This window comes from Chlorocebus sabaeus, chromosome 22, assembly GCF_047675955.1.
Source record: "Chlorocebus sabaeus isolate Y175 chromosome 22, mChlSab1.0.hap1, whole genome shotgun sequence".
Classification (NCBI taxonomy): Eukaryota; Metazoa; Chordata; class Mammalia; order Primates; family Cercopithecidae; genus Chlorocebus; species Chlorocebus sabaeus.
In genome coordinates, this window is record NC_132925.1 from 90,482,659 (window position 1) to 90,507,726 (window position 25,068).

Genomic DNA, 25,068 nt, shown 5'->3' on the forward strand with positions numbered 1-25,068 from the left:
CATCCACCTTGGCTTCCCAAAGTGCTGGAATTGCAGGCGTGAGCCACCGCACCCAGCTTTGTTTTTTTTTTTTGTTTTTTTGTTTTTTTTTCTAGAGATGGGATTTTGCCATGTTTGCCCAGGCTGGTCTCCCAACTCCTGGGCTCAAGTGATCTGTCTGCCTTGACTTCTCAAAGTGCTGGGATTATAGGCATGAGCCACTCCGTCCAGCCAGATTCAGAGCCTTGAAGGACAGGCTGACTCTCCTGTTAAGGGATACTGCAGATGATAACTTTAGGTTGAAGCTAACGCTCATTTATCATTCCAAAAATCCCAAGGCCCTTAAGAATTAGGCTAAATCTGCTCTGCCTGTGCCCTACACATGCAACAACAAAGCCTGCATGATAGCATATTTATTTACAGCATGGTATAATGAATATTTTTGTTTTTATTTTATTTTTCTGGGACGGAGTCTCGCTGTGTCACCCAGGCTGGAATGCAGTGGTGCACTCTCGGTTCACTGCAACCTCTACTCCCCGGGTTCAAGTTATTCTCATGGCTCAGCCTCCCAAGTAGCTGAGATTACAGACATGCGCCACCAGGTCTGGCTAATTTTTGTATTTTTAGTGGAGATAGGGTTTTACCATGTTGGCCAGGCTGGTCTCAAATTCCTGGCCTCAAGTGATCCACCCGCCTCAACCTCCCAAAGTGCTGGGACTACAGGCATGAGCCACCACAACAAGTTTACCAATTTTTGTTTTGTTTTTTTTTTTTGAGTCAGAGTTTCACTCTTTTGCCCAGGCTAGAGTGCAATGGTGCGATCTTGGCTCACCACAACCTCCGCCTCCCGGGTTCAAGCAGTTCTCCTGCCTCAGCCCCCAAGTAGCTGGGATTACAGGCACGCGCCACCATGCCCAGCTAATTTCGTATTTGTAGTAGAGATGGGGTTTATCCATGTTGGTCAGGCTGGTCTCGAACTCTCGACCTCAGGTGATCTGCCCACCTCTGCGCCTCCCCAAGTGCTGGGATTACAGGCATGAACCACTGCACCCGGCCTCCCAATATTTTTTTTTTTTTTGAGACCTAGTCTCGCTCTGTCACCCAGGCTGGAGTGCAGTGGTATGATCTCAGCTCACTGCAAGCTCCACCTCCTGGGTTCATGCGATTCTCCTGCCTCAGCCTCCCGAGTAGCTGGGACCACAGGTGCCTGCCACCACGCCTGGCTAATTTTTTTGTATTTTTAGTAGAGACAGGGTTTCACCGTGTTAGCCAGGATGGTCTCGATCTCCTGACCTTGTGATCTGCCCATCTTGGCTTCCCAAAGTGCTGGGATTACAGGCGTGAGCCACTGCGCCTGGCCTCCAGCCTCCCAATATTTTTAGCTCAGTGTTGAGACCTACTGCTCAGAAAAAGCACTGAGCTAGTCTTATCAAAATGTTACTGCTGCTGGGCGTGGTAGCTCACGCCTGTAATCCCAGTACTTTGGGAGGCCAAGGCAGGCAGATCACGAGGTCAGGAGATTGAGACCATCCTGGCTAACATGGTGAAACCCTGTCTCTATTAAAAATACAAAAACAAAATTAGCGGGGTGTGGTGGCGGGTGCCTGTAGTCCCAGCTACTCAGGAGGCTGAGGCGGGAGAATAGCATGAAGTTGAGAGGTGGAGCTTACAGTGAGCTGAGATCGTGCCACTGAACTCCAGCCTGGGGAACGTGTGAGACTCCATCTCAAAAAAAAAAAAAAAAAAAGTTACTGCTTCATTGCAATGTACCTAGTTACCCAAGAGCTCTGATGGAGATGCATGAGGAGATTAATGTTGTTTCATGCCTACTAAAAACATCCATTCTGCAGCCTGTGAGTCAAGAAGTAATTTTACCTTTCTCTTTTTTTTGAGACAGAGTCTCACTCTGTTGTCCGGACTGGAGTGCAGTGGCTCAATCTCGGCTCCTTGCAACCTTTCCCTCCCAGGTTGAAGCGATTCTTCTGCCTCCTCCTCCCGGGTTCAAGTGATTCTCCTGCCTCAGCCTCCCGAGTAGCTGGGATTACAGGTGCCCGTTCCCTCTGCCCCGCTAATTTTTGTATTTTTAGTAGAGACTGGGTTTCACCATGTTGGCCAGGCTGGTCTCGAACTCCTGACCTCAAGTGATCCTCCTGCCTCAGCCTGCCAAAGTGCTGGGATTACAGGTGTGAGCCATCGTGCCTGATTTGATTTCAACTTTCAAGTCTTATTATTTAAGAAACACATTTTATAAGACTTTATCTGCCATAGATAGTGATTCTCCTGAAGCAAATTAAATTAAAAACCTTTTGGAAAGGATTTGCCATTCTAGATGCCATTAAGAATATTCATGATTCCACCTGGTGCAGTGGCTTACACCTGTAATCCCAGCACTTTGGCAGGCTGAAGTGAGTGGATCCTTTGAACCCAGGAGTTGGAGACTAGGGTGGGCAACTTGGCAAAACCCCATCCCTATAAAAATTACAAAAACTAGCTAGGTGTGGTGGCATGCACCTGTAGTTCTAGCTACTTGGGAGACTAAGGCAGGAGGATTGCTTGAGTCTGGGAGGTCGAAGCTGCAGTGAGCTGTGATCATGCCATTGCACTCCAGCCTGGGTTATAGAGTAAGGCCTGCCACTCCCACCTGCCCACACACATGCATAAAAACATTCATGATTCATGGGAGGAGGTTGAAATCAACATTAATAAGAGTTTGGAAGAAGTTCATTCCAACACTTACAGATGACTTCAAGTAGCTCAAGACATCAGTCGGGGAAGTAACTGCAAAAGTGGAAATAGCAAGAGAACTAGACTTAGAAGTGAAGCCTGAAGATGTGACTGAATTGCTTTATTTTTTATTTTTATTTTTATTTTTATTTTTTTGAGATGGAGTCTCACTCTGTCGCCCAGGCTGGAGTGCAGAAGGGCAATCTTGGCTCACTGCAACCTCTGCCTCCTGGGTTCAAGCAATTCTCTTGCCTCAGCCTCCCGAGTAGCTGGGACTACAGGTGTGCACCACCACACCCAGCTAATTTTTGTATTTGTAGTAGAGTTGGGGTTTCACCATGCTGGCCAGAGTGGTCTCAAACTCCTGACCTCATGATCTGCCCACCTTGGCCTCTGAGAGTGCTGGGATTACAGGCGTGAGCCACTGTGCCTGGCCTCTTTTTAATTTTAATTTTAATTTATTTTTATTTATTTTGAGACAGAGTCTTGCTCTGTCACCCAGGCTTGAGTACAGTGGGGTAATCTCAGCTCCCTGCAGTCTCCACCTCCTGGGTTCAAGCAATTCTCATGCCTCAGCCTCCCGAGTAGCTGGGACTGCAGGCACACGTCACCATGGCCAGCTAATTTTTGTATTTTTACTAGAAACAGGGTTTCACCATGTTGGCCAGGCTGATCTTGAATTCCTGACCTCAAGTGATCCGCCTGCTTTGGCCTCCCAAAGTGCTGGAATTATAGGCATAAGCCAACTTGCCTGGCCTGAATTGCTTTAATCTTATGATAAAACTTGAATGGATGAGGAGTTGATTCTTGTGGGTGAGCAAAGAAAATGGTTTCTTGAGATGGAATCTACATCTGGTGAAGATGTTATGAGCATTGTTGAAATGACAACAAAGGAACCCTGCCCTGAAAAAGGCTTGTAAACTAGTCAGAGGGATGGTGGGAAACCCTAACCACCTCATGTATGATTTATTTATTTATTTTTGAGATGGAGTCTCACTCTGTCACCAGGCTGGAGTGCAGTGGTGCAATCTTGGCTCACTGCAACCTCTGCCTCCTGGGTTCAAGCAATTCTCCTGTCTCAGCCTCCCAAGTAGCTGGGACTATAGGTGCGTGCTACCACGCCCAGCTAGTTTTTGTTGTTTTTTTTTTTTTTTTTTTTTTGAGGCGGAGTCTCGCTCTGTCACCCAGGCTGGAGTGCAGTGGCCCGATCTCAGCTCGCTGCAAGCTCCGCCTCCCGGGTTTACGCCATTCTCCTGCCTCAGCCTCCCAAGTAGCTGGGACTACAGGCGCTCGCCACCGCGCCCGGCTAGTTTTTTGTATTTTTTAGTAGAGATGGGGTTTCACCAGGTTAGCCAGGATGGTCTCGATCTCCTGACCTCGTGATCCACCCGTCTCGGCCTCCCAGAGTGCTGGGAGTTTTTGTATTTTTAGTAGAGACTAAAAATGCTAGTAGAGTTTCACCATGTTGGCCAGGATGGTCTCGATCTCTTAACCTCATGATCCACCCGCCTCAGCCTCCCAAAGTACTGGGATTACAGGCGTGAGTCACTGTGCCCAGCCAATTTTTTTTTTTTTTTAAACATTGTTTTGCCTTGAGTTACAGATAAGTTGCACCATAGCGGGTATATTTTACTTTTACAGTTTCATGGCCTCACTGGTCATCGGGAGAACAGTGGTTTCCACTGTTCTCTGAGTGGGTGTTGATGGGCATAGACTTGGCAGGGAAGCTCCCATCACACTTGGCAGGTGATCAGTCTTCCCTTTCTTTGAGCAAGTGTATTTCAGACCATGGGTGTTCAGTTCTGACTCTGAGTACTATTGCCTGTTTGGTGGGTGTAATATGAATGTTTAACATGTTGCATATGTTCTCTCTCCACTCCACAGGGGATTATGCAGCTAGGCTTTGATTTAGAGTGTTTAAAGCTAAAAATGCTAATTGACTGTTGGTTAAATGAATTTAACTTCAGTGCCTTGTTTATTTAGTTTCTTAAGAAATATTTCAGAGGAAGACAATTTCTGATTTTAATGTGTTATCATTAAGAATATTTTGGCTGGGTGCAGTTGCTCACACCTGTTTCCCAATACTTTGGGAGGCCAAGGTGGGTGGATCATGAGGTCAGGAGTTTGAGATCAGGCTGGCCAAGATGGTGAAAACCTTTCTCTACTAAAAATACAAAAATTAGCCAGGCCCAGTGGCAGGCGCCTGTAATCCCAGTTACTTGGGAGGCTGAGGCAGGAGAATTGCTTGAACTTGGGAGGTGGAGGTTTCAGTGAGCCAACATCGCTGCACTCTAGCCTGGGCAACAGAGCAAGACTCCATCTCAAAAAAAAAAAAAGAATATTTTGACATCTGGATGTGGTGGCTCACTCCTGTAATCCCAGCACTTTGGGAGGCTGAGGTGGGTGGATCACCTGAGGTTGGGAGTTTCAGACCAGCCTGGCCAACCTGGTGAAACCCCATCTCTATTAAAAACACAAAAATTAGGCCAGGCGCAGTGGCTTATGCCTGTCATCCCAGCACTTTGGGAGGCCAAGATGGGTGGATCACGAGGGCAGGAGATTGAGACCATCCTGGCTAACACGGTGAAGCCCTGTTTCTACTAAAAATATGAAAAATCAGCCGGGCATGGTGGCATGTGCCTGTAGTCCCAGCTACTCTTGAGGCTCAGGCAGGAGAATTGCTTGAACCCAGGAGGCAGAGGTTGCAGTGAGCTGAGATCATGCCACTGCACCCCAACCTGGGTGACAGAACAAGACTCTGTCTCAAAACAAAGAAAAAAGAAAAATTAGGCAGGCATGGTGGTGGGCGCCTTTAGTCCCAGCTACTCGGGAGAATGGTTTGAACCTGGGAGGTGGAGGTTGCAGTGAGCCGAGATTATGCCACTGCACTCCAGCATGGGCAACAGAGCAAGACTCCACCTCAAAAAAAAAAAAAAAAAATATATATATATATATATAGATAGATAGATAGATAGATAGATAGTCAGTCATAATGAACAATTTTTATTGTGGAATATGGAAGCCCTTTGTAAATGTAAATTGAAGGTTTTTTTTTTTTTGAGACGGAATTTCGCTCTGTCACACAGGTCGGAGTGCAGTGGCATGATCTCAGCTCACCGCAACCTCCACTCTCCCAGGTTCAAGCGATTCTTCTAGAAGCCTCAGCCTCCTGAGTAGCTGGGATTACAGGCACACGCCACCACACCCAGCTAATTTTCGTATTTTTAGTGGGGATGGGGTTTCACCATGTTGGCCAGGCTGGTCTCAAACTCCTGACCTTGTGATCCACCCACCTCAGCCTCCCAAAGTGCTAGGATTGCAGGCGTGAGCACCTTACCCGGCCTGGAGTTTTTCTTTTCTTTTTCTTTGTTTTTTGAGACGGAGTCTAGCTCTGTCATCCAGGCTGGAGTGCAGTGGCACAATCTCAGCTCACTGCAAGCTCTGCCTCCCGGGTTCACACCGTTCTCCTGCCTCAGTCTCCCAAGTAACTGGGACTACAGGTGCCCGCCACCATGCCCAGCTATTTTTTTGTATTTTTAGTAGAGACGGGGTTTCACCATGTTAGCCAGGATGGTCTCGATCTCCTGACCTCGTGATCCGCCTGCCTTGGACTCCGAAGGTGCTGGGATTACAGGCGTGAGCCACCGCGCCCGACTGAGTTTTTCATTTTTATCCTCTTCTCTCCCTCTAATTATAGAAGAAATACAAATTCCTCATAAAATGTTCATGGATAAAGACAAAACATGGATAAAGACAAAAGTCTGCTCTGTATAATGACCAGTGACAGAATTTTGGAATGTCTTACCTGTTTCTTTCTGTAAATAATTTTTTTATTTCTGAAAAGTACATGGAAATCATGTAAAACCATCATTTCTGGGGTGAAGAGCAGTGACTTACGTGCTCTTTTCCTTTTTTAGATCCTGAGAGTCAGACCTTGAAAGAACACTTAATTGATGAATTGGACTATGTATTGGTCCCCACCGAGGCCTGGAATAAATTACTAAACTGGTACGGCTGTGTAGAAGGGCAGCAACCCATCGTCAGAAAAGTGAGTTATGTGAATCGTCCCACTTGCTCTTTACTGTCTGCAGGTGCTTTCTGTTGGACACTGACTAGTATTTGCTAGGAAAATGAACATACCTCAGTGGTTGAATAGTGATGCTTGAGGCCTTGTTTCTGGATCTCTCTTTTTTTTTTTTTTTTTGAAATGGAGTCTCTTGTTGCCAAGGCTGGAGTGCAACAGCACAATCTTGGCTCACTGCAGCCTTGCTGCCTGGGTTCAAGTGATTCTCCTGCCTCAGCCTCCAGAGTAGCTGGGATTACAGGCGCCTGCCACTATGCCCAGCCAATTTTTGTATTTTTAGTAGAGACAGGGTTTCGCCATGTTGGCCAGTCTGGTCTCAAACTCCTGACCTTGTGATCCGCCTGACCCGGCCTCCCAAAGTGCTGGGATTACAGGTATGAGCCACCACGCCTGGCCTGTTTCTGATTCTCTTTAGGAAATTGTGGTTGTGAGCAAAGTTGCTCATTCAGGATGTTATGAGTGGCCTCTAAACATCAGAGCTGCCCAGTGGCTTGGAATGTGCCCAGCAGTGCTGTGAGAGCACTTTCTGGAAAATTCTATGAGAGAAAGTTCACTGGGGGCATATGGACATAATTAATGTCTTGCGTCTTGTTTATCTTAGAAAACCTTTATGATACTGCTTTTCCCTCTATGCTTAAGAGTCTTTGAGCCAGGTGCAGTGGCTCACACCGGTAATCCCAGCACTTTGGGAGACTGAGGCAGGCAGATCACGAGGTCAGGAGATCAAGACCATCCTGGCCAACATGGTGAAACCTCATCTCTACTAAAAATACAAAAATTAACTATGCGTGGTGGCACATGCCTGTAGTCCCAGCTACTCAGGAGGCTGAGGCAAGAGAATTGCTTGAACCCAGGAGGCGGAGGTTGCAGTCAGCCAAGATGGTGCCACTGTACTCCAGCCTGGCAACAGAGCGAGACTCCGTCTCAAAAAAAAAAAAAGAGTCTTGGCCAGGCGCGGTGGCTTACATCTGTAATCCCAGCACTTTGGGAGGCCGAGGCGGGCAGATCACAAGGTCAGGAGATCAAGACCATCCTGGCTAATATGGTGAAACCCCATCTCTACTAAAAATACAAAAATTAGCTGGGCATGGTGGTGGGCCCCTATAGTTCCAGCTACTCGGGAGGCTGAGTCAGGAGAATCTCTTGAACCTAGGAGATGCAGGTTGTAGTGAGCCGACATCCCGCCACTGCACTCCAGGCTGGTGACAGAGCAAGACTCCGTCTTAAAAACAAAAAACAATGAAGAATAGGCTTCTCTCTGATTTCATCAAGATACTCTTGGTCTTAGTGGGTAGAAAATATATATATATATATTTTTTTGCGGGGGACAGAGTCTTGCTGTGTCGCCCACATTGGAGTGCGATGGAGTGATCTTGGCTCACTGCAACTTCTGCCTCCCAGGTTCAAGCGATTCCCCTGTCTTAGCTTCCTGAGTAGTTGGGATTACAGGCACATGCCACCATGCCCGACTAATTTTTGTATTTTTAGTAGAAATGGGGTTTAACCATGTTGGTCAGGCTGGTCTCGAATTCCTGACCTCAAATGATCCACCCACCTCGGCTTCCCAGAGTGTTGGGATTACAGGCGTGAGCTACCACACCCAGCCAGAAAAAAGATTTTTAAACTCCTGGTCCAGCACTGGTGGCTTTAAAAATCTGTTCTTTTGATCCCTTGATCAGTAAAGGAAACTGATTATCATGAGTTTTCTGCTTTTTGCTTTTGATAAGATGTGCTTCATCCAAGACTGCCCAGCTGCAAAACCACTATACCTTCACCCCTGCCTCTTGTTCATAGGTCGTGGAGCATGGCCTGTTTGTCAAGCACTGCAAAGTCGAGGTGTATTTGCTGGAACTGAAGCTCTGTGAGAACAGCGACCCCACCAATGTGCTGAGTTGCCATTTCAGCAAGGCAGACACCATTGGTGAGAGGCTGGGCTGGGGTCCCTGGTATGTGGTGAGAGAGTATAGAACACTGTGGCTGATGGGAGGGAAGAGGGCATTATTTTATATGCCCTCTTTAGATTTGTTCCCAAATCATCTTGAACTGTGGCTGCCAGTCCTGACCTGGGAGCCTGTTCCCCCAGGGAATTCTTATGGAGAGAACTCTGGGCCTGCTGCTTGCCCATTTGTCTATGATAATGAAGATAACGAAATGTAGATCCAGAGAAGTTTAAAAATAACTTATTTAAAAATCTCAGGCCGGGCGCGGTGGCTCAAGCCTGTAATCCCAGCACTTTGGAAGGCCAAGACGGGTGGATCACGAGGTCAGGAGATCAAGACCATCCTGGCTAACACAGTGAAACCCTGTCTCTACTAAAAAAAAAAAATACAAAAAACTAGCCGGGCGAGGTGGCGGGCGCCTGTAGTCCCAGCTACTCGGGAGGCTGAGGCAGGAGAATGGCATGAACCTGGGAGGCGGAGCTTGCAGTGAGCTGAGATCCGGCCACTGCACTCCAGCCTGGGTGACAGAGCCAGACTCCGTCTCAAAAAAAAAAAAAAAAAAATCTCAGAAAGGTTTACAGTGAGCTACAATCCCACCACTGCACTGCAGCCTGGGTGTCAGAGCAAGATCCTGTCTCTAAAAAAAAAAAAAAAAAACAAATCGCAGCCAGGAAATGGCGGAGCTAGCTTTTGAAGCCATATCTGAGTTAACTCCAAAGATAAGCTTTCTCACTTTCTATGTTGTTTTTGCGCTGTAATTGAGAGACAAACGTTAGAGAAGTAGCACAGGGAGACTTTCCAGGCGTATGAGTGCAAGAGGCCACCCATGGGAGATGACTGATTTTAAGAGTTATCGGGGTTGATCCAGAGCACCTGTGAGCATCTGAAAAGAAGGAAGATGAGCATTAGTTTGCCATGGCTGTCTTTAGCCTTGCATGTGGACAAAGCCCCAAGTGATATTTCTGCCTGTTCCTAGCAACCATTGAGAAAGAGATGCGGAAGCTGTTCAACATCCCTGCGGAGCGTGAAACACGGCTCTGGAACAAATACATGAGCAACACCTACGAGCAGTTGAGCAAGCTAGACAACACTGTCCAGGATGCTGGGCTATACCAGGGTCAGGTAGGAGGGCCCACGCCATTCCCCAGCAGGTAGCTCTGCCCAGGGTGTGTGGCCAGATTCTTTCTGCTTCTCAGCATGTTGGAAATGCAGTGGTTTGAACACTCCTCATTTGGTTTCCCCTTTTACTCAGGTGCTAGTAATTGAGCCTCAAAATGAAGATGGCACATGGCCCAGGCAGACCTTGCAGTCAAAGTAAGTGAATTTTTTCTCCCTTGTCATAGGCTCACACGTGCAAAAGAGACAGTCTTTCCTAAGGCAGTACTTGTACTAAGAAAAACTGTTCTGATTTAGATGAAAAATGCCTATTTTATATATCCAGAGTTCCTGCTTCTGGATGAAGACCCTGGCTTTTGGTAGTAGGGCGGCATCTAAGGGAAACCTGTCAGGATATCTCAGCAAGGTGGCGAGCCTTTCCTCGTGGAGAATGAGAAAAGGAGGAAGGGATCTGAGGGATCAAGTCTAAGGTTGCTGCTCTACCAAGAGGTTGCTTTGTTTTTGTCACACTTTTATTTTCTTCACCTGTAGTAAGAGGCCTTGATGGATAAGAGGAGGGCTAAGGCATGGGGTTTTATATGACTTAAAAGTGATAGTTGAGGCCTGAACATGGTGGCTCATGCCTGTAATCTCAGCACTTTGAGAGGCTGAGGCAAGGGGATCACCTGAGGCCAGGAGTTTGAGACCAGCCTGGCCAACATGGTAAAACCCTGTCTCTACTAAAAATACAAAAATTAGCCAGGTGTGGTGGCAGGCGCCTGTAATCCCAGCTACTCGGGAGGCTGAGGCTCGAAAGTCACTTGAATCCAGGAGGTGAAGGTTGCAGTGAGCTGAGATCGCACCATTTCACTCCAACCTGGGTGACAGTGCAAGACTCTGACCCCAAAAAAACAACAAAAGGTGATAGCTTGATTCCACCTGTTTCTGCCCAGTGGCCTGTTACTCTTTGTTGCCCTGGGAGCTTGCTGGGTGAATTGTTCAGCTACAAAACTTGGACTAAAGACACATCTGTCTCAGGAGATGTTCATGTGGTATGTGGAACTGTGCATGTTCCTAGAAAGGGAGATAAAGAAGTGATGAATTTTCCTTATGGTATAAGTTTTGGAAATTATATCTGTGTTCCAGTAGTTATGGGAACAATGTTGCACTCTGTCCTTTTCCTTCTGGCAGGCCTTGGACTGTGACCATTACATAGTAGTGGAGCTCCTAGCTCATTTGAGAACCATGAAAACTGAGTTCTTAAGAGAAGAAATGTTAGACCCCTGGAGTTCAATCATGGACTCCAGTTTAAGAAACCCTGGGTGCCAGTTGTTGACAAGATGAATAAAATCGCTGTGGTAGGCATAGCTGTGCTCATCTTCACCCTGAGATATCCATATCCTAATTCCTAGAGTCAGTTTCAGAATCTCTCACTATGTCAGGTGACATGGCAAAAGGGACTTTGCAGATGGGATTAAGCATGATGGTGAGTGCCTGTAGTCCCAGCTACCTGACAGGCTCAGATGGGAGCATTGCTTGAGTCCAGGAGTTTGAGGCTGCAGTGAGCTATGATTTTGCCATTGCACTCCTGCCTGGGTGACAGCAAGACCCCATCTCTCTTTTTTTTAAAAAAAGGCCCGTGCGGTGGCTCATGCCTGTAATCCCAGCACTTTGGGAGGCTGAGGTGGACTGAGCACCTGAGGTTGGTAGTTCGAGACCAGCCTGACCAACATGGAGAAACCCCGTCTCTACTAAAAATACAAAATTAGCCAGGTGTGGTGGTGCATGTCTGTAATTTCAGCTACTTGGGAGGCTGAGGCATGAGAATGGTGTTTGCAGTGAGCCTGGATCATGCCACTGCACTCCAACTTGGGCAATACAGTGAGACTCTGTCTTAGGAAAAAAAAATAAAGGTACAATAATAATAAGCAAGGTTTAAGAAAGCATCTAATATCTGCAATATTCCAGAGATAAATTCTGGGTAATGCCAACATAGGTGAGGGGGTAGGAATTAGTATAGAGCAGAGAGAGATGAGAATGTCCAGAACTACTCTTCTTGGGGATGAGAAAGGTGAACAATTGTAAGTTCATGTAATTTATGGGGAAAAATAAAAGTAGAGATCCTAATAAGTTAATGGAACAACTAATAGAAATGGAAAATTGAATGTATAACTTTGAAACATGCTATGTCAGTTAGGAAAGGCTTGCTGGCAGGTAAGAAAAATCTGCAAATTAGCGTATTAAGCAAGATGGAGGCTTACATCTTTCTGAAAAGAATTTTTGACGTAGGCAGTCAGTCCGTTGCTGATGTAGCAGCTCCATGGCAATATTAAACCCAGCTGTTTTGTCTGACAATTTTGCTTTACGGTGTATGGCTTCTACTTCAAAGATGGCCACTTCTGGTCCGAGGTGATAGCTAGAACTGCAGTAATTAGACCTGCATTCCAGTAGCTGGGAGAGGGAAAAGGGAAGGAGGACCTACCGCTTCCTTTTTAGGACATTTCTCAGATATCATACATCAAACTTTCTTTTACATCTCATTGGCTAATCATATGACAATACCCGACTTTCAGGAAGGCTGAGATATACTGTATAGCAGGACTGCATCATGTCCAACTAAAAATTGGGGTTCTCAAACTAAGGAAGGAGGGGAAAATAGCTATCAGGAGGTGACTAGCAAACTGCCACACCTGCAAAAGGAAACTTAATGGAAGGCAAGAATGAAGGGGGGAAAAAAACTAAGTAGTATGGTAATTAGAAAATGTGTTAGAACATGTGGAAAAAGGGGGGAAAAAAAAAGAAAACCTGAAATAAGGAGGCTGAATTAAATTCGTTTAAGTCTAATAACAGCATTAGAATCACTTTAGATCAGTTAAATTTACCAACCTAAAGACAAATTCTCAGATCAGACTTTAAAAGACAAATCACACCAGGAATATACAGTGGCGTGTGCCTATAGTCCTAGCTACTTCAGAAGGCTGAGGGAGGAAGCTTGCTTGAGCCCAGGAGTTCAAAGTTACTGTGAGCCATGATTGCATCATTTCTCTCCAGCCTGGGCAACAGAGTGAGACCCTGTCTCTTTTTTTTTTTTTTTTGAGACAGAGTTTCACTCTTGTTGCCCAGGCTGGAGTGCAGTGGCACAATCTCGGCTCACCACAACCTCTGCCTCCCGGGTTCAAGCAGTTCTCCTGCCTCAGCCTCCCGAGTAGCTGGGATTAGAGGCATGTGCCACCATGCCCAGCTAATTTTGTATTTTTAGTAGAGACAGGGTTTCTCCATGTTGGTCAGGCTGGAGACCCTGTCTCTTGGAAAGAGAAGAGTCAGGCATGGTGACTTATACCTGTAATCCCAGCATTTTGGAAAGCTGAGGTGGGAAGATTGCTTAAGGATAGGAGTTTAAGACCAGCCTGGTCAACATAGCAAGACTCCTGTCTCTACAAATTTTTCTTTTTAAATTAGCTGGGCATGGTAGCTTGTGCTTGCAGTTCCAGCTACTTGGGAGGCTGAGGTGGAAGGATCCCTTGAGCACAGGAGTTTGAGGCTGCAGTGAGCTATAATTGTGCACTGCACTGCAGCCTGGGTGACAGAGCAAGAGCTTGTCTCAAAACACACACACAAGAAAATAAAACAAGGCTGGGCACAGTGGCTCATGGCCTGTAATCCCACTTTGGGAGGCCGAGGTAGGTGGATCACTTGACTTCAGGAGTTCAAGACCAGCCAGGTGAACATAGCAAGACCTTGTCTCTACTAAAAATACAAAAAATTAGCCAGGAGTGGTGGCGTACACCTGTAATCCCAGCTACTTGGGAGGCTGAGGCAGGAGAATCACTTGAACTCAGGAGGCAGAGGTTGTAGTGAGCCGAGATGGCACCATTGCACTCCAGCGTGCGTGAGAGAGCAGGACTCCATTTCAAAAAAAAAAAAAGAGACCAAACATGTTTAGTAATACATTGTGTGTCAAAGACACAGAGAAGTTGAAATCAAAGGAATGGAAATAATGGCTCATGCCTGTAATCCCAGCACTTTGGGAGGCCGAGGCAGGCAGATCACGAGGTCAAGAGATCAAGACCATCCTGGGCCAACATGGTGAAACCCCGTCTCTACTAAAAATACAAAAAAATGGGTGTGGTGGTGTGCTCTTGTAGTCCCAGCTACTCAGGAGGCTGAGGCAGGAGAATCTCTTGAACCTGGGTGGCGGAGGTTGCGGTCAGCTGAGATCACACCACTGCACTCCAGCCCGGGCGACAGAGCAAAAAATACAAAGAAACATACATCAAGGGAATATGTTATCGAAGGAAGGTCACTAGTTGGCTTAGAAACTTTTTAAAAACCTACCAATAGGGTCAGTTTTATATATTTATCTTTTTTTTTTTTTGAGACAAAGTCTTTCTCTGTCACCCAAGCTGGAATGCAGTGGCGTGATCCCCTCCCAAGGTGCTGGAATTACAGGTGTGAGCCACCGTGCCCGGCCTATATATTTCTGTTTGTTTATTTATCCCTCAACAGTCCTCCCTCCAATTTAATATATTTCTTGGCAGAGGATAGTAAATGTTTCCATGCATGGATTCCTTGGTTGTTGTTTTTTTTCCTTTGTTTTTTTTTTGTTGTTGTTGTTTTCTTTTTTTCTTTTTTTTTTTTTTTGTTTTTTCAGGCTTAATTCATTTTATTTTTCTTGTACAAAAACCCTATGTTGTAGCCACAGCTGGAGCCTGGGTCCGCTGCACAGAGACTCTGGTGTGGGTCTTGACAAGGTGGTCAGTGAATTCCTGATAGGGAGACTTGGTAAACACAGTCTCCTTCCAGAGGTCAGGGGTCAGGTAGCTGTAGGTCTTAGAGATGGCATCAAAGGTGGCCTTGGCGAAGTTGCCCAGGGTGGCAGTGCAGCCCCGGGCTGAGGTGTAGCAGTCATCAATACCAGCCATCATGAGCAGCTTCTTGGGCACAGGTGCTGAGACGATGCCAGTGCCCCTGGGTGCAGGGATGAGGCACACCAGCACAGAGCCGCAGCGGCCTGTCACCTTGCAAGGGACGGTGTGGGGCTTGCCGATCTTGTTCCCCCAGTAGCCTCTGCGCACCGGGACAATGGAGAGTTTGGCCAAGATGATGGCCCCACGGATGGCAGTGGCCACCTCCTTGGAGCACTTAACACCCAGGCCGACGTGGCCATTGTAGTCCCCGATAGCAACAAACGCCTTGAACCTGGTGCGCTGGCCAGCACGGGTCTGCTTCTGCACCGGCATAATCTTCAAAACCTCGTCTTTGAGAGAGGCCCCCAAGAAAAAGTCAATGATCTCAGATTCCTTAATGGGCAGAGAGAAGAGGTAGATCTCCTCCAGGGACTTGATCTTCATGTCCTTGACCAAGCGGCCCAGCTTGGTGACGGGCATCCACTCTTTATCCTCGGCCTTGCCTCCGCGAGCTCCGCGGCCTCGGCCCCGGCCCCGTCCACGGCCGCGACCCCGACCCCGGATGCCACTGCCGAAACCTCCGCGGAAGCCACCGCGGTTCCCCATCCCAGGGCCACCAGGGCCTCCGGGCCCCCCCGCTGCACCGGCGTCATCCGCCATTTGGTGTTCTCTCGGAGAAGAACTTTTTTTTTTTTTTTTTGAGATGGAGTCTCGCTCTGTCGCCCAGGCTGGAGTGCAGTGGCACAATCTCGGCTCACTGCAAGCTCTGCCTCCCAGGTTTACACCATTCTCCTGCCTCAGCCTCCCGAGTAGCTGGGACTACAGGCGCCCGCCGTCACGCCTGGCTAATTTTCTGTATTTTTAGTAGAGACGGGGTTTCACCATGTTAGCCAGGATGGTCTCAATCTCCTGACCTCGTTATCCGCCCGCCTTAGCTGGGATTACAGGCATGAGCCACCACGCCCGGCCGTTTTTTTTCTTTTTTTTTTTTTTTTTTTTGAGACGGAGTCTTGCTCTGTCGCCCAGGCTGGAGTATAGTGGCCAGATCTCGGCTCACTGCAAGCTCTGCCTCCCGGGTTCACGCCATTCTCCTGCCTCAGCCTCCCGAGTAGCTGGGACTACAGGTGCCCGCCACCTCGCCCGGCTAGTTTTTTTGTATTTTTTAGTAGAGACGGGGTTTCACTGTGTTAGCCAGGATGGTCTTGATCTCCTGACCTCGTGATCCGCCCGTCTCGGCCTCCCAAAGTGCTGGGATTACAGGCTTGAGCCACCGCGCCCGGCCTTTTTCTTTTTTTTTTTTTTTTTGAGACAGAGTCTTGCTTAAACCCAGGAGGCAGAGGTTGCAGTGAACTGAGACTTCACCATTGCACTCCAGCCTGGGCAACAAGAGTGAAACTCCATCTCAAAAAAAAAAAAAATAGGAGGCCCCAGGAGATGTTGACCCAGCAGGGTGTGGCGCTGCAGAAGTACAACAACATACTGGTCAAATTCGTAGAGGAGCTATGCCAGAAGCAGGAGGAACTGTGCCGGCAGATCCAGCAGGAGGAGGATGAGTAGCAGCGGCTGCAGAATGAGGTGAGGCAGCTGACAGAAAAGCTGGCCTACATCAGTGAGAACCTGACATGCAAGACTGCCTTTCTCAGTAAGTTCTACCAGACCATCGCGGAGACGGAGGCCATCTACCTCACGATGCTGGAGAGCTCCCAGACTTTGCTCAGTGTCCTGAAGAGGAAAGCTGGGAACCTGACCAAGGCTACAGCCTCAGACCACAAAAGTAGCGGTGACAGGGACAGCTGACCAGACCAGCTGACCTGCCTCCATGTGCCCCTCAACTCAGCCCCAGCAAGTCTGTCCACGGAGTGTCTTCTTCATGGCAGCAGCCCTCTTCTTTCACTGTCTCAGGTGCCAAGAGGGGCAGCTGCCCACCTCCACTGGCAACAGTGACAAGCCTGGGGCACAGCCTGTGGGTCCTGGCTTCTGCTCACACAGGCTGTGGGGATGGTGGGCTCTAGGTTAGCTCTGCAAGGGGCCTGTCTCTGTGGCACGCACACTCCTGGGCTGCCAGGGAGGCCCTGGTTAGTCTGAGCACCCTGGGCGTCCTCTCACCTTGTGCCTCCTCAGCCAGCAGTGGCCCAGGGCAGGGGACAGGGGTTCTCCTTCATCCCAGAAGCCACAGGCTTGCCCCTGTGGCCTGTGACTGTCAATAAACATTATCTTTGTAAAAATAAATAAATGACTGAATGAATGAGTGAATGAATGAAAAATAAATTAGCTGGGCTTGGTGGCTTACACCTATGATCCTAGCACTTTGGGAGGCTGAAGTGGGCAGATCACTTGAGGCCAGGAGTTCGAGATTAGCCTGGCCAACATGGTAAAACCCCATTTCTACTAAAAATAAAAAAACTAGCCAGACATGGTGGTGTGCACCTGTAATCCCAGCTACTCGGGAAGCTGAGGCATGAGAATTGCTTGAACTGGGGAGGCAAAGGCTGCAGTGAGCTGAGATTGGACCCCTGCACTCCAGCCTGGGCGACAGAATGAGACACTCTCAAAATAAATAAATAAGTAGATAAGTTAAATTAAAAGAGTTTATCGTTATCTTAATTATAGTTCCAGGTACCAGACTCTAGATACCTGAGGTCAGTCTTTTTTTTTTTTTTTTTTTTTTATTTTTATTTTTTTTTTAGCTGGAGTCTCGCTCTTATCGCCCAGGCTGGAGTGCAATGGCGCGATCTCGGCTCACCACAACCTCCACCTCCTGAGTTCAAGTGATTCTCCTGCCTCAGCCTCTGAGTAGCTGGGATTACAGGCACACGCCACCATGCCTGGCTAATTTTTGTATTTTTAGTAGAGACAGGGTTTCACCGTGTTGGCTAACCAGGCTGGTCTCAAATTCCCAACCTCAGGTGATCCGCCCACCTCAGCCTCCCAAAGTGCTGGAATTACAGACGTGAGCCACCGTGCCTGGCCTAGTCTTAAAGGATGGACTTATTCTCAGAGCAGCATTCAGTCCGGAGAACGTCTGAGAAGCAAGTGGAGTGCAGTAGATTAAGGAGGGTAGGCATGGGCTCTGCCTAAGTTTGCCCAGAGCCTCACTTTGGGCCTGGGCACAGGGATGTTTTACAGGTCTCCACCATGGTTTCAGGCACACATTTGAGTTGTAATTGGTAATCACCTGACATGCCTTGGGAGCAGGACTTAACAGTAGAAAGGTGCCTGGGAGTCCTGAGGCTTGCCTACAGTGTCTCTTAGGAGCAGAGGTATCCTTGTTTGGAGGCGTGGTATCTGTTTTCAGAGTGTGGCATGAGACCCAGTCACAAATTAGAGTGAGATACTGCCTACCTAATATATATGCCTGAGATTCAGACATTTCCCCTGGCTGCCTATTTTCCAGCCTGTAATGCCCAGGATGTGTTCCACAGTTGCCTGAAGGTCTCGAGACTAGTCCCTGCCCTAGTGCTCAGCATTTCCCAGGTTGTAGTAAATTTTCTGAAGAGAAGTTTTGCTTTTGACTTGTCTGTCAAAGATAGAGTATTTTTTAATAGATGGGGTCTTGCTTTGTTGCCCAGACGGGAATGCAATGGCATGATTATAGTTTACTACAACCTCTAGCTCCTGGGATCAAGGGATCCTCTCGGCTTAGCCTCCTGAGTAGCTGGGACTGCAGGCATGAGCCACCATGCCTGACTTTTTCTGTTTTGTAGAGACAAGGTCAGCCTCCCAAAGTGCTGGGATTATAAGCATGAGCCACTGCACCCAGCCTAACGATAGAGTTTTTTTGTTTTTCTTTTTTTAAATCTTACTGTGTAAATTTTCAAGCACATAAAAAGTATCCTTTTATGCCCTTAATTTGGTTTCTTTTTGATTGAATTTACTATGAAAACTACTGGCAGTATTTTCTAGAACATTTTAAACGTCAAATAAAATTTTTCTTTAATTTCTGTCATCCGGAAATGTTGTCTCTTTTTTTTTTTTTGAGACGGAGTCTCGCTCTGTCACCCAGGCTGGAGTGCAGTGGCCGGATCTCAGCTCACTGCAAGCTCCGCCTACTGGGTTCACGCCATTCTTCTGCCTCAGCCTCCGGAGTAGCTGGGACTACAGGCGCCCGCCACCTCGCCCGGCTAGTTTTTTGTATTTTTTAGTAGAGAGGGGGTTTCATTGTGTTAGCCAGGATGGTCTCGATCTCCTGACCTCGTGATCCGCCCGTCTCGGCCTCCCATAGTGCTGGGATTACAGGCTTGAGCCACCGCGCCCGGCCTGTTGTCTCTTTAAGAAATCGACAGGTCTTGGATATCTCAAATGATTTGTATGGATTTTTGCCCTTTTTTAAAATAAATAAAATAAATAGAGACAGGGTCTCGCTATGTTGACCAGGTTGATCTTGAACTCTTGTCCTCAAGCAGTCTTCCCACCCTGGCCTCCCAAAATGCTAGGATTACAGGCATGAGCCACCAGGCCCAGCTGATTTTTGCCCTTTTAAGCTCAAGAAAATAGATAAGTTACCAATGAATAGTTACTGAAAAGAGGAGTGCCATACCATACAATTTGAGGTTCTGTGCATCAGAATTTGAATATCACTATTCTGTCTTACCTGCTCTCAGTGCTGAGATGACTGAGTCTGCTATTGCCTATAAGACCAGCCTTGGGCAGCAGACTTTCTTTATGCATAAGAGGCTAGGAAGCCGGGCGCGGTGGCTCAAGCCTGTAATCCCAGCACTTTGGGAGGCCGAGACGGGCGGATCACGAGGTCAGGAGATCGAGACCTTCCTGGCGAACATGGTGAAACCCCATCTCTACTAAAAAGTACAAAAAAACTAGCCGGGCGAGGTGGCGGGCGCCTGTAGTCCCAGCTACTCGGGAGGCTGAGGCAGGAGAATGGCGTGAACCCGGGAGGCGGAGCTTGCAGTGAGCCGATATCCGGCCACTGCACTCCAGCCTGGGCGACAGAGCGAGACTCCGTCTCCAAAAAAAAAAAAAAAAGAGGCTAGGAAATCACGTTGGACGTCTCACTGGACAGGATTGAATGCATGCATGCTTAAGTCTCCCATGTGGTGAATGAGAGTACCCTTGACTATGGTGAATCTCGCTTAGTGCAGCTGCTTGAGTTCTTGGACTCCTTTGCAGCATGAGGATGAAGCTGTGTGAACCAAATCCTCTTTAGAATTAGAGAAGGGTACATTTCCTTATGGGAAGGTGAAAGACTGAGGAGCCCTCATTCTCCCTTGCTGTGACTGCACTGTGGAGCAAACCTCGGTTCAGGTACCCGCTTAGGCCGTATATAATTTCCTGATGTGCCCACTGCTGGTATACAAGATCATACTTGTTTTTGCTGCCACGTTTTTCTTCTCATAGGGAAGCCAAGTTGAGATCAGATCCCATGAGGGTGAGCACTGTGTGGGGACAGCACATCTTCTTAGTCATTTTCTGTATTCTAAAAGTAACCCAGTATTCTAGAAGGGAAATCCCAGTTTTATATTTGAAACAATGGAAGAGGATTCACTTTCTTATTTGACTGAGTGCAGTGGCTCATGTGTGTAATCCTAGCCCTTTGGGAGGCTGAGGCAGGAGGATTGCTTGAGTCCAGGAGTTTGAGACCAGCCTGGGCAACATAAGGAGACTGTTGCTATGGAGTACAAAAAAAAAAGGTAAAAATTAAAAATTTTAAAATAAGATTTACTTTCTTCCTTATGTCCTTATATAGATTCTAGCAGATTGATGAAATTGATAACAATTTAAAATTTGGGCAATGAGCCCTTGAATCAATTTGAAAGTAGAAATCTAAAATAAGAGCCTGAAAAATATTAAAACGTGAGTTTGAAACAGAGAGGTTACAGTGGCAAATTTGGAGAAACAAAATTCTCCATAGAAGGCATAGTGAAACCAAATTGGCATTTTTCTCTTCTCATGTCCTGATACCCAGCTATTTAATTTGCATCCAGCCTTTTTGGGGAAAGTCATCTCTTATTGCCGTTTTTCTTCTTCTTTCTTTTTTTTTGAGATGGGGTTTTGCTCTTGTTGCCCAGGCTGGAGTGCAGTGGCACAATCTCGGCTCACTACAGCCTCTGCCTCCTGGGTTCAAGCAGTTCTCCTGCCTCAGCCTCCCAAGTAACTGGGATTACAGGCATGCGCCACTAGTCCTGGCTAATTTTTTTGTATTTTTAGTAGAGATGGGGTTCCACCATGTTGGTAAGGCTAGACTCGAACTCCTGATCTCAAGTGATCCATCCACCCACCTCAGCCTCCCAAAGTGGTGAGATTACAGGCGTGAGCTACCTCAGCTGGCCTTATTACCATTTCTCTTTGCCTTTCACTGATAATTCTTAAAATTCAGGGAAGCAGGCCAGATGCGGTGGTTCATGCCTATAATCCCAGCACTTTGGGAGGACAGGGCAGGCAGATCACAAGTCAAGAGATCGAGACCATCCTGGCCAACATGGTGAAACCCTGTCTCTACTAAAAATACAAAAAAATTAGCTAGGTGTGGTGGCACGTGCGTGTAGTGCTTGCTACTCGGGAGGCTGAGGCAGGAGAATTGTTTGAACTCGGGAGATGGAGGTTGTAGTGAGCCAAGATTGTGCCACTGCACTCCAGCCTGGTGACAGAATGAGACTCCGTCTCAAAAAAAAAAAAATTCAGGGTAGTTTATGATTTGTAAGTCAAACTAGGATGCTTGAAGATGAACCTTTTGGGGTTTTTTTGTTTGTTTGTTATTTTTTAAGAGACAGTATCGGCTGGGCGCAGTGGCTCACTCCTGTAATCCCAGCACTTTGGGAGGCCGAGGTGGGCGGATCACGAGGTCAGGAGATCGAGACCATCCTAGCTAACTCGGTGAAATCCTGTCTTTACTAAAAATACAAAAAATTAGCCGGGCGTGATGGCGGGTGCCTGTAGTCCCAGCTACTCGGGAGGCTGAGGCAGGAGAATGGCATGAACCCGGGAGGTGGAGCTTGCAGTGAGCCGAGATCGCGCCACTGCGCTCCAGCCTGGGCGACAGAGCGAGACTCTGTCTCAAAAAAAAAAAAAAAAAGAAAAGAGACAGAGTCTCACTCTGTCACCCAGGCTGGAGTGCAGTGGCGCGATCTCGGCTCACTGCAACCTCTGCCTCCCGGGTTCAAGCAATTCTCCTGCTCCTCAGCCTCTCCAGTAGCTGGGACTACAGGCACATGCCACCATGCCTGGCTAATTTCTTTATTTTCTTTTTTTTGAGAAAGAGTTTCGCTCTTGTTGCCCAGGCTGGAGTGCAATGGCTCCATTGCAGTCACAGTGCAATGTGAGCAATCTTGGCTCACTGCAACTTCCGCCTCCCGGGTTCAAGCAATTCTCTTGCCTCAGCCTCCCGAATAGCGCCACTACATCTGGCTAATTTTTTTTTTTTTTTTTTTTTTGAGACGGCATCTCGCTCTGTCACCAGGCTGGAGTGCAGTGGTGCAATCTTGGCTCACTCTCAGGTTCAAGTGATTCTCCTGCCCCAGCCTCCTGAGTGGCTGGGATTACAGGTGCCCGCCACCACGTCCAAATAATTTTTGTATTTTTAGTAGAGATGGGGTTTCACTGTGTCTTGAACTCCTGACCTCATGGCCATACTGGTCTTGAATTTTTGACCTCGTGATCCGCCTGCCTTGGCCTCCCAAAGTGCTGGGATTACAAGGGTGAGCCACCTCACCTGGCCTAATTTTGTATTTGTAGTAGTGACAGGGTTTCTCCATGTTGGTCAGGCTGGTCTCAAACTCCTGACCTCAGGTGATCCATCTGCCTCGGCCTGCCAAAGTGCTGAGATTACAGGTGTGAGCCACTGCGCCCGGCCTGGCTAATTTCCTTTGCATTTTAGTAGAGACAGTTTTCACTGTGTTGCTCAGGCTGGTCTCGAACTCCTGAGCTCAGGCAATCTGCCTGTCTCGGCCTCCCAAAGTGCTATGGAGTACAAAAAAAAAGAGGTAAAAATTAAAAATTTTAAAATAAGATTTACTTTCTTCCTTATGTCCTTATATAGATTCTAGCAGATTGATGATATTGATAGCAATTTAAAATTTGGGCAATTAGCCCTTGAATTATTTTGAAAGTAGAAATCTAAAATAAGAGCCTGAAAAATATTAAAACATGAGTTTGAAACAGGTTATAGTGGCAAATTTGAAGAAACAAAATTCTCCATAGAAAGCATAGTGAAACCAAATTGGCATTTTTCTCTTCTCATGTCCTTGTACCCAGCTCTTTAATTACAGGCATGAGCCACTGCGCCTGGCCAGCCTTGTGGTTTTTCGCACTGAAAGGGTATATGATGCTGTGGACTGATGTGACAGGAAGACCAATTAATTTCTGGACTCTCATTTTAAGTTTACCTTGAAGTAGTATGAATACAGGCTTTTTGTAACTTATTTTAACTTACTGAATATGAAGAACATTTATTTCTTGAGAAGCGACCTAAGGCATTAAATAGGGCTTGCTCTTTGCAAAAAGTCAGTAGCATTGTTTCTGCTTCTCTCTCCCAGATCAAGCACTGCGCCTAGCAGAAATTTTACTACCTCTCCAAAATCATCAGCAAGTCCCTATTCCTCAGTGTCTGCCTCTCCCATTGCAAATGGTGATAGCACTAGCACCTGTGGGATGCACAGTTCCGGTGTCAGCAGGGGGTAAGAGCAGGTCCTTTCACTCTGCTTCCTTTCCCTCTGTCCTTTCCCAGGCTGTATCTTGAGAGCTCATCTGCCGCTACACTAAGCATGGTGGGGTTAGAGTTCCTCATGGGAACGTGCTGCATGTAGTTTCTCGCTGTATTTCATACCTGTAGTAAAGTGTGCTTCCAAGTTCTGATCTGTGTTGCTTGTCCTCCTGTGAGCTGGTGTTTTCCCCACAGCCTACATCACAGGTAGTCTTAATGTGGGGCGGGGTGGGGGTCTCTGCATTTGTTTATGAAGGGATGGGCTGGCACATATGGCAGAGTAGTTGTGAAGGGACAGTGCTTAGCTGTGGATGGCCGTGATCCTTTCTCCAAGCATTTCAGGCACACGTGCCACATGGCATAGATTGGGGAAGAGCGAGAATGAGGTGAGGAAGTGTGCATGAACTTTCAGGGCCAGTCAAGCCTAGGTGTGGCCTAGTGGGTGGTAGCAGATGCAAGCTCTTGATAACTAAAATGGTCTTCCCTTAAGTCACCTGGCAAAATTAGCATTTACCAAAGCCTAACAGGAAAATTCAAATGGTGTTTCTTTCCTTAAGGATGTGCTTACCAGCTGCTAGTGTGTCAAGTAAAGGGTGGGGCAGGTCTGGAGGGCAGGGGAGGGGGTAGAGGGAATTTGCATCATGGGCTTACTACCACACACAAGTTCTAGAGGCCCCCATAGGAGCCTCAAAAAACATCTTGAGGGCATGTGTTATACACTTGCTTTTATTGCTGATGTATGTTGTGTTTTCCAGTGGATCTGGCTTTTCTGCTTCGTATAATTGTCAGGAGCCACCATCCTCTCATATACAACCTGGGCTCTGTGGACTTGGAAACCTGGGAAACACCTGCTTCATGAACTCCGCTTTGCAGGTAGAGGAAAGAACTTCCATTCAAATAACACAGCATCTTGAGGTTTGGGTGGAAGTGGCCTGCAGAGATACTGGGTGGATCCTGTCCCAGGAGTCCCTGCCTACCCCTTGTTAGTGCTTCAGTAGTCTCTGCCAGGGCATCTCCCACTAGGTGGTACAGAATGGCTTCATCAGTATTTGTGGACCCCAGATGTCTTTGTAGTCAGTTCTGTGTTTGGTTTTATAGTAAGATTATTTTGAATTTTATTGACTGTTTAGATATGATCTCTCTAGAAAATATTGGAGTGCATCCCTGATTGGTCTCTGATGGGATGAGGAGAACTTATAGCAGGTGATGCCAAGCTCAATTATGCCTTGCTGAAGGCTGACTACCTTTTCACTAAAAATAGCTGTCCCAGCCAGGCGCAGTGGCTCACGCCTATAATGCCAGCACTTTGGGAAGCCAAGGTGGGTGGATCACCTGAGGTCAGGAGTTCGAGACCAGCCTAGCCAACATGGCAAAACCCCATCTCTACTAAAAATACAAAAATTAGCCGCGTGTGGTGGCACATGCCTGTAATCCCAGCTTCTCGGGAGGCTGAGGCAGGAGAATCGCTTGAACCCGGGAGGCAGAGGTTGTAGTGAGCCGAGATTGGACCATTGCACTCCAGCCTGGGCAACAAGAGTGAAACTCCGTTTCCAATTTAAAAAAAAAAAAAAAGGCCGGGCGCGGTGGCTCAAGCCTGTAATCCCAGCACTTTGGGAGGCCGAGATGGGTGGATCACGAGGTCAGGAGATCAAGACCATCCTGGCTAACACGGTGAAACTCCGTCTC

At 47.4% G+C, this 25,068-nt stretch overlaps 1 protein-coding gene and 1 pseudogene across 9 annotated transcripts in view; one reads left to right on the forward strand and one right to left on the reverse strand.

Moving 5' to 3' along the window:
• The window catches only part of USP4 (ubiquitin specific peptidase 4), a 66,768-nt gene that overhangs the window by 7,649 nt on the left and 34,051 nt on the right, over window positions 1-25,068 (forward strand). For 4 of the 9 annotated variants that reach the window (XM_073010187.1, XM_073010183.1, XM_073010185.1 and 1 more), the window contains exons 3-9: window positions 1,877-2,026; window positions 6,621-6,751; window positions 8,582-8,708; window positions 9,704-9,849; window positions 9,980-10,041; window positions 23,216-23,356; window positions 24,138-24,255. In XM_073010187.1, the coding sequence (XP_072866288.1) occupies window positions 1,877-2,026; window positions 6,621-6,751; window positions 8,582-8,708; window positions 9,704-9,849; window positions 9,980-10,041; window positions 23,216-23,356; window positions 24,138-24,255 (875 nt within the window). Of the gene's footprint in view, window positions 1-1,876; window positions 2,027-6,620; window positions 6,752-8,581; window positions 8,709-9,703; window positions 9,850-9,979; window positions 10,042-16,150; window positions 16,971-23,215; window positions 23,357-24,137; window positions 24,256-25,068 lie in introns of those variants that run through there. The other 5 variants (XM_007984211.3, XM_073010188.1, XM_073010184.1 and 2 more) reach the window with 4 other exon arrangements.
• Window positions 14,384-15,423, reverse strand: LOC119625895 (small ribosomal subunit protein uS5 pseudogene; annotated as a pseudogene).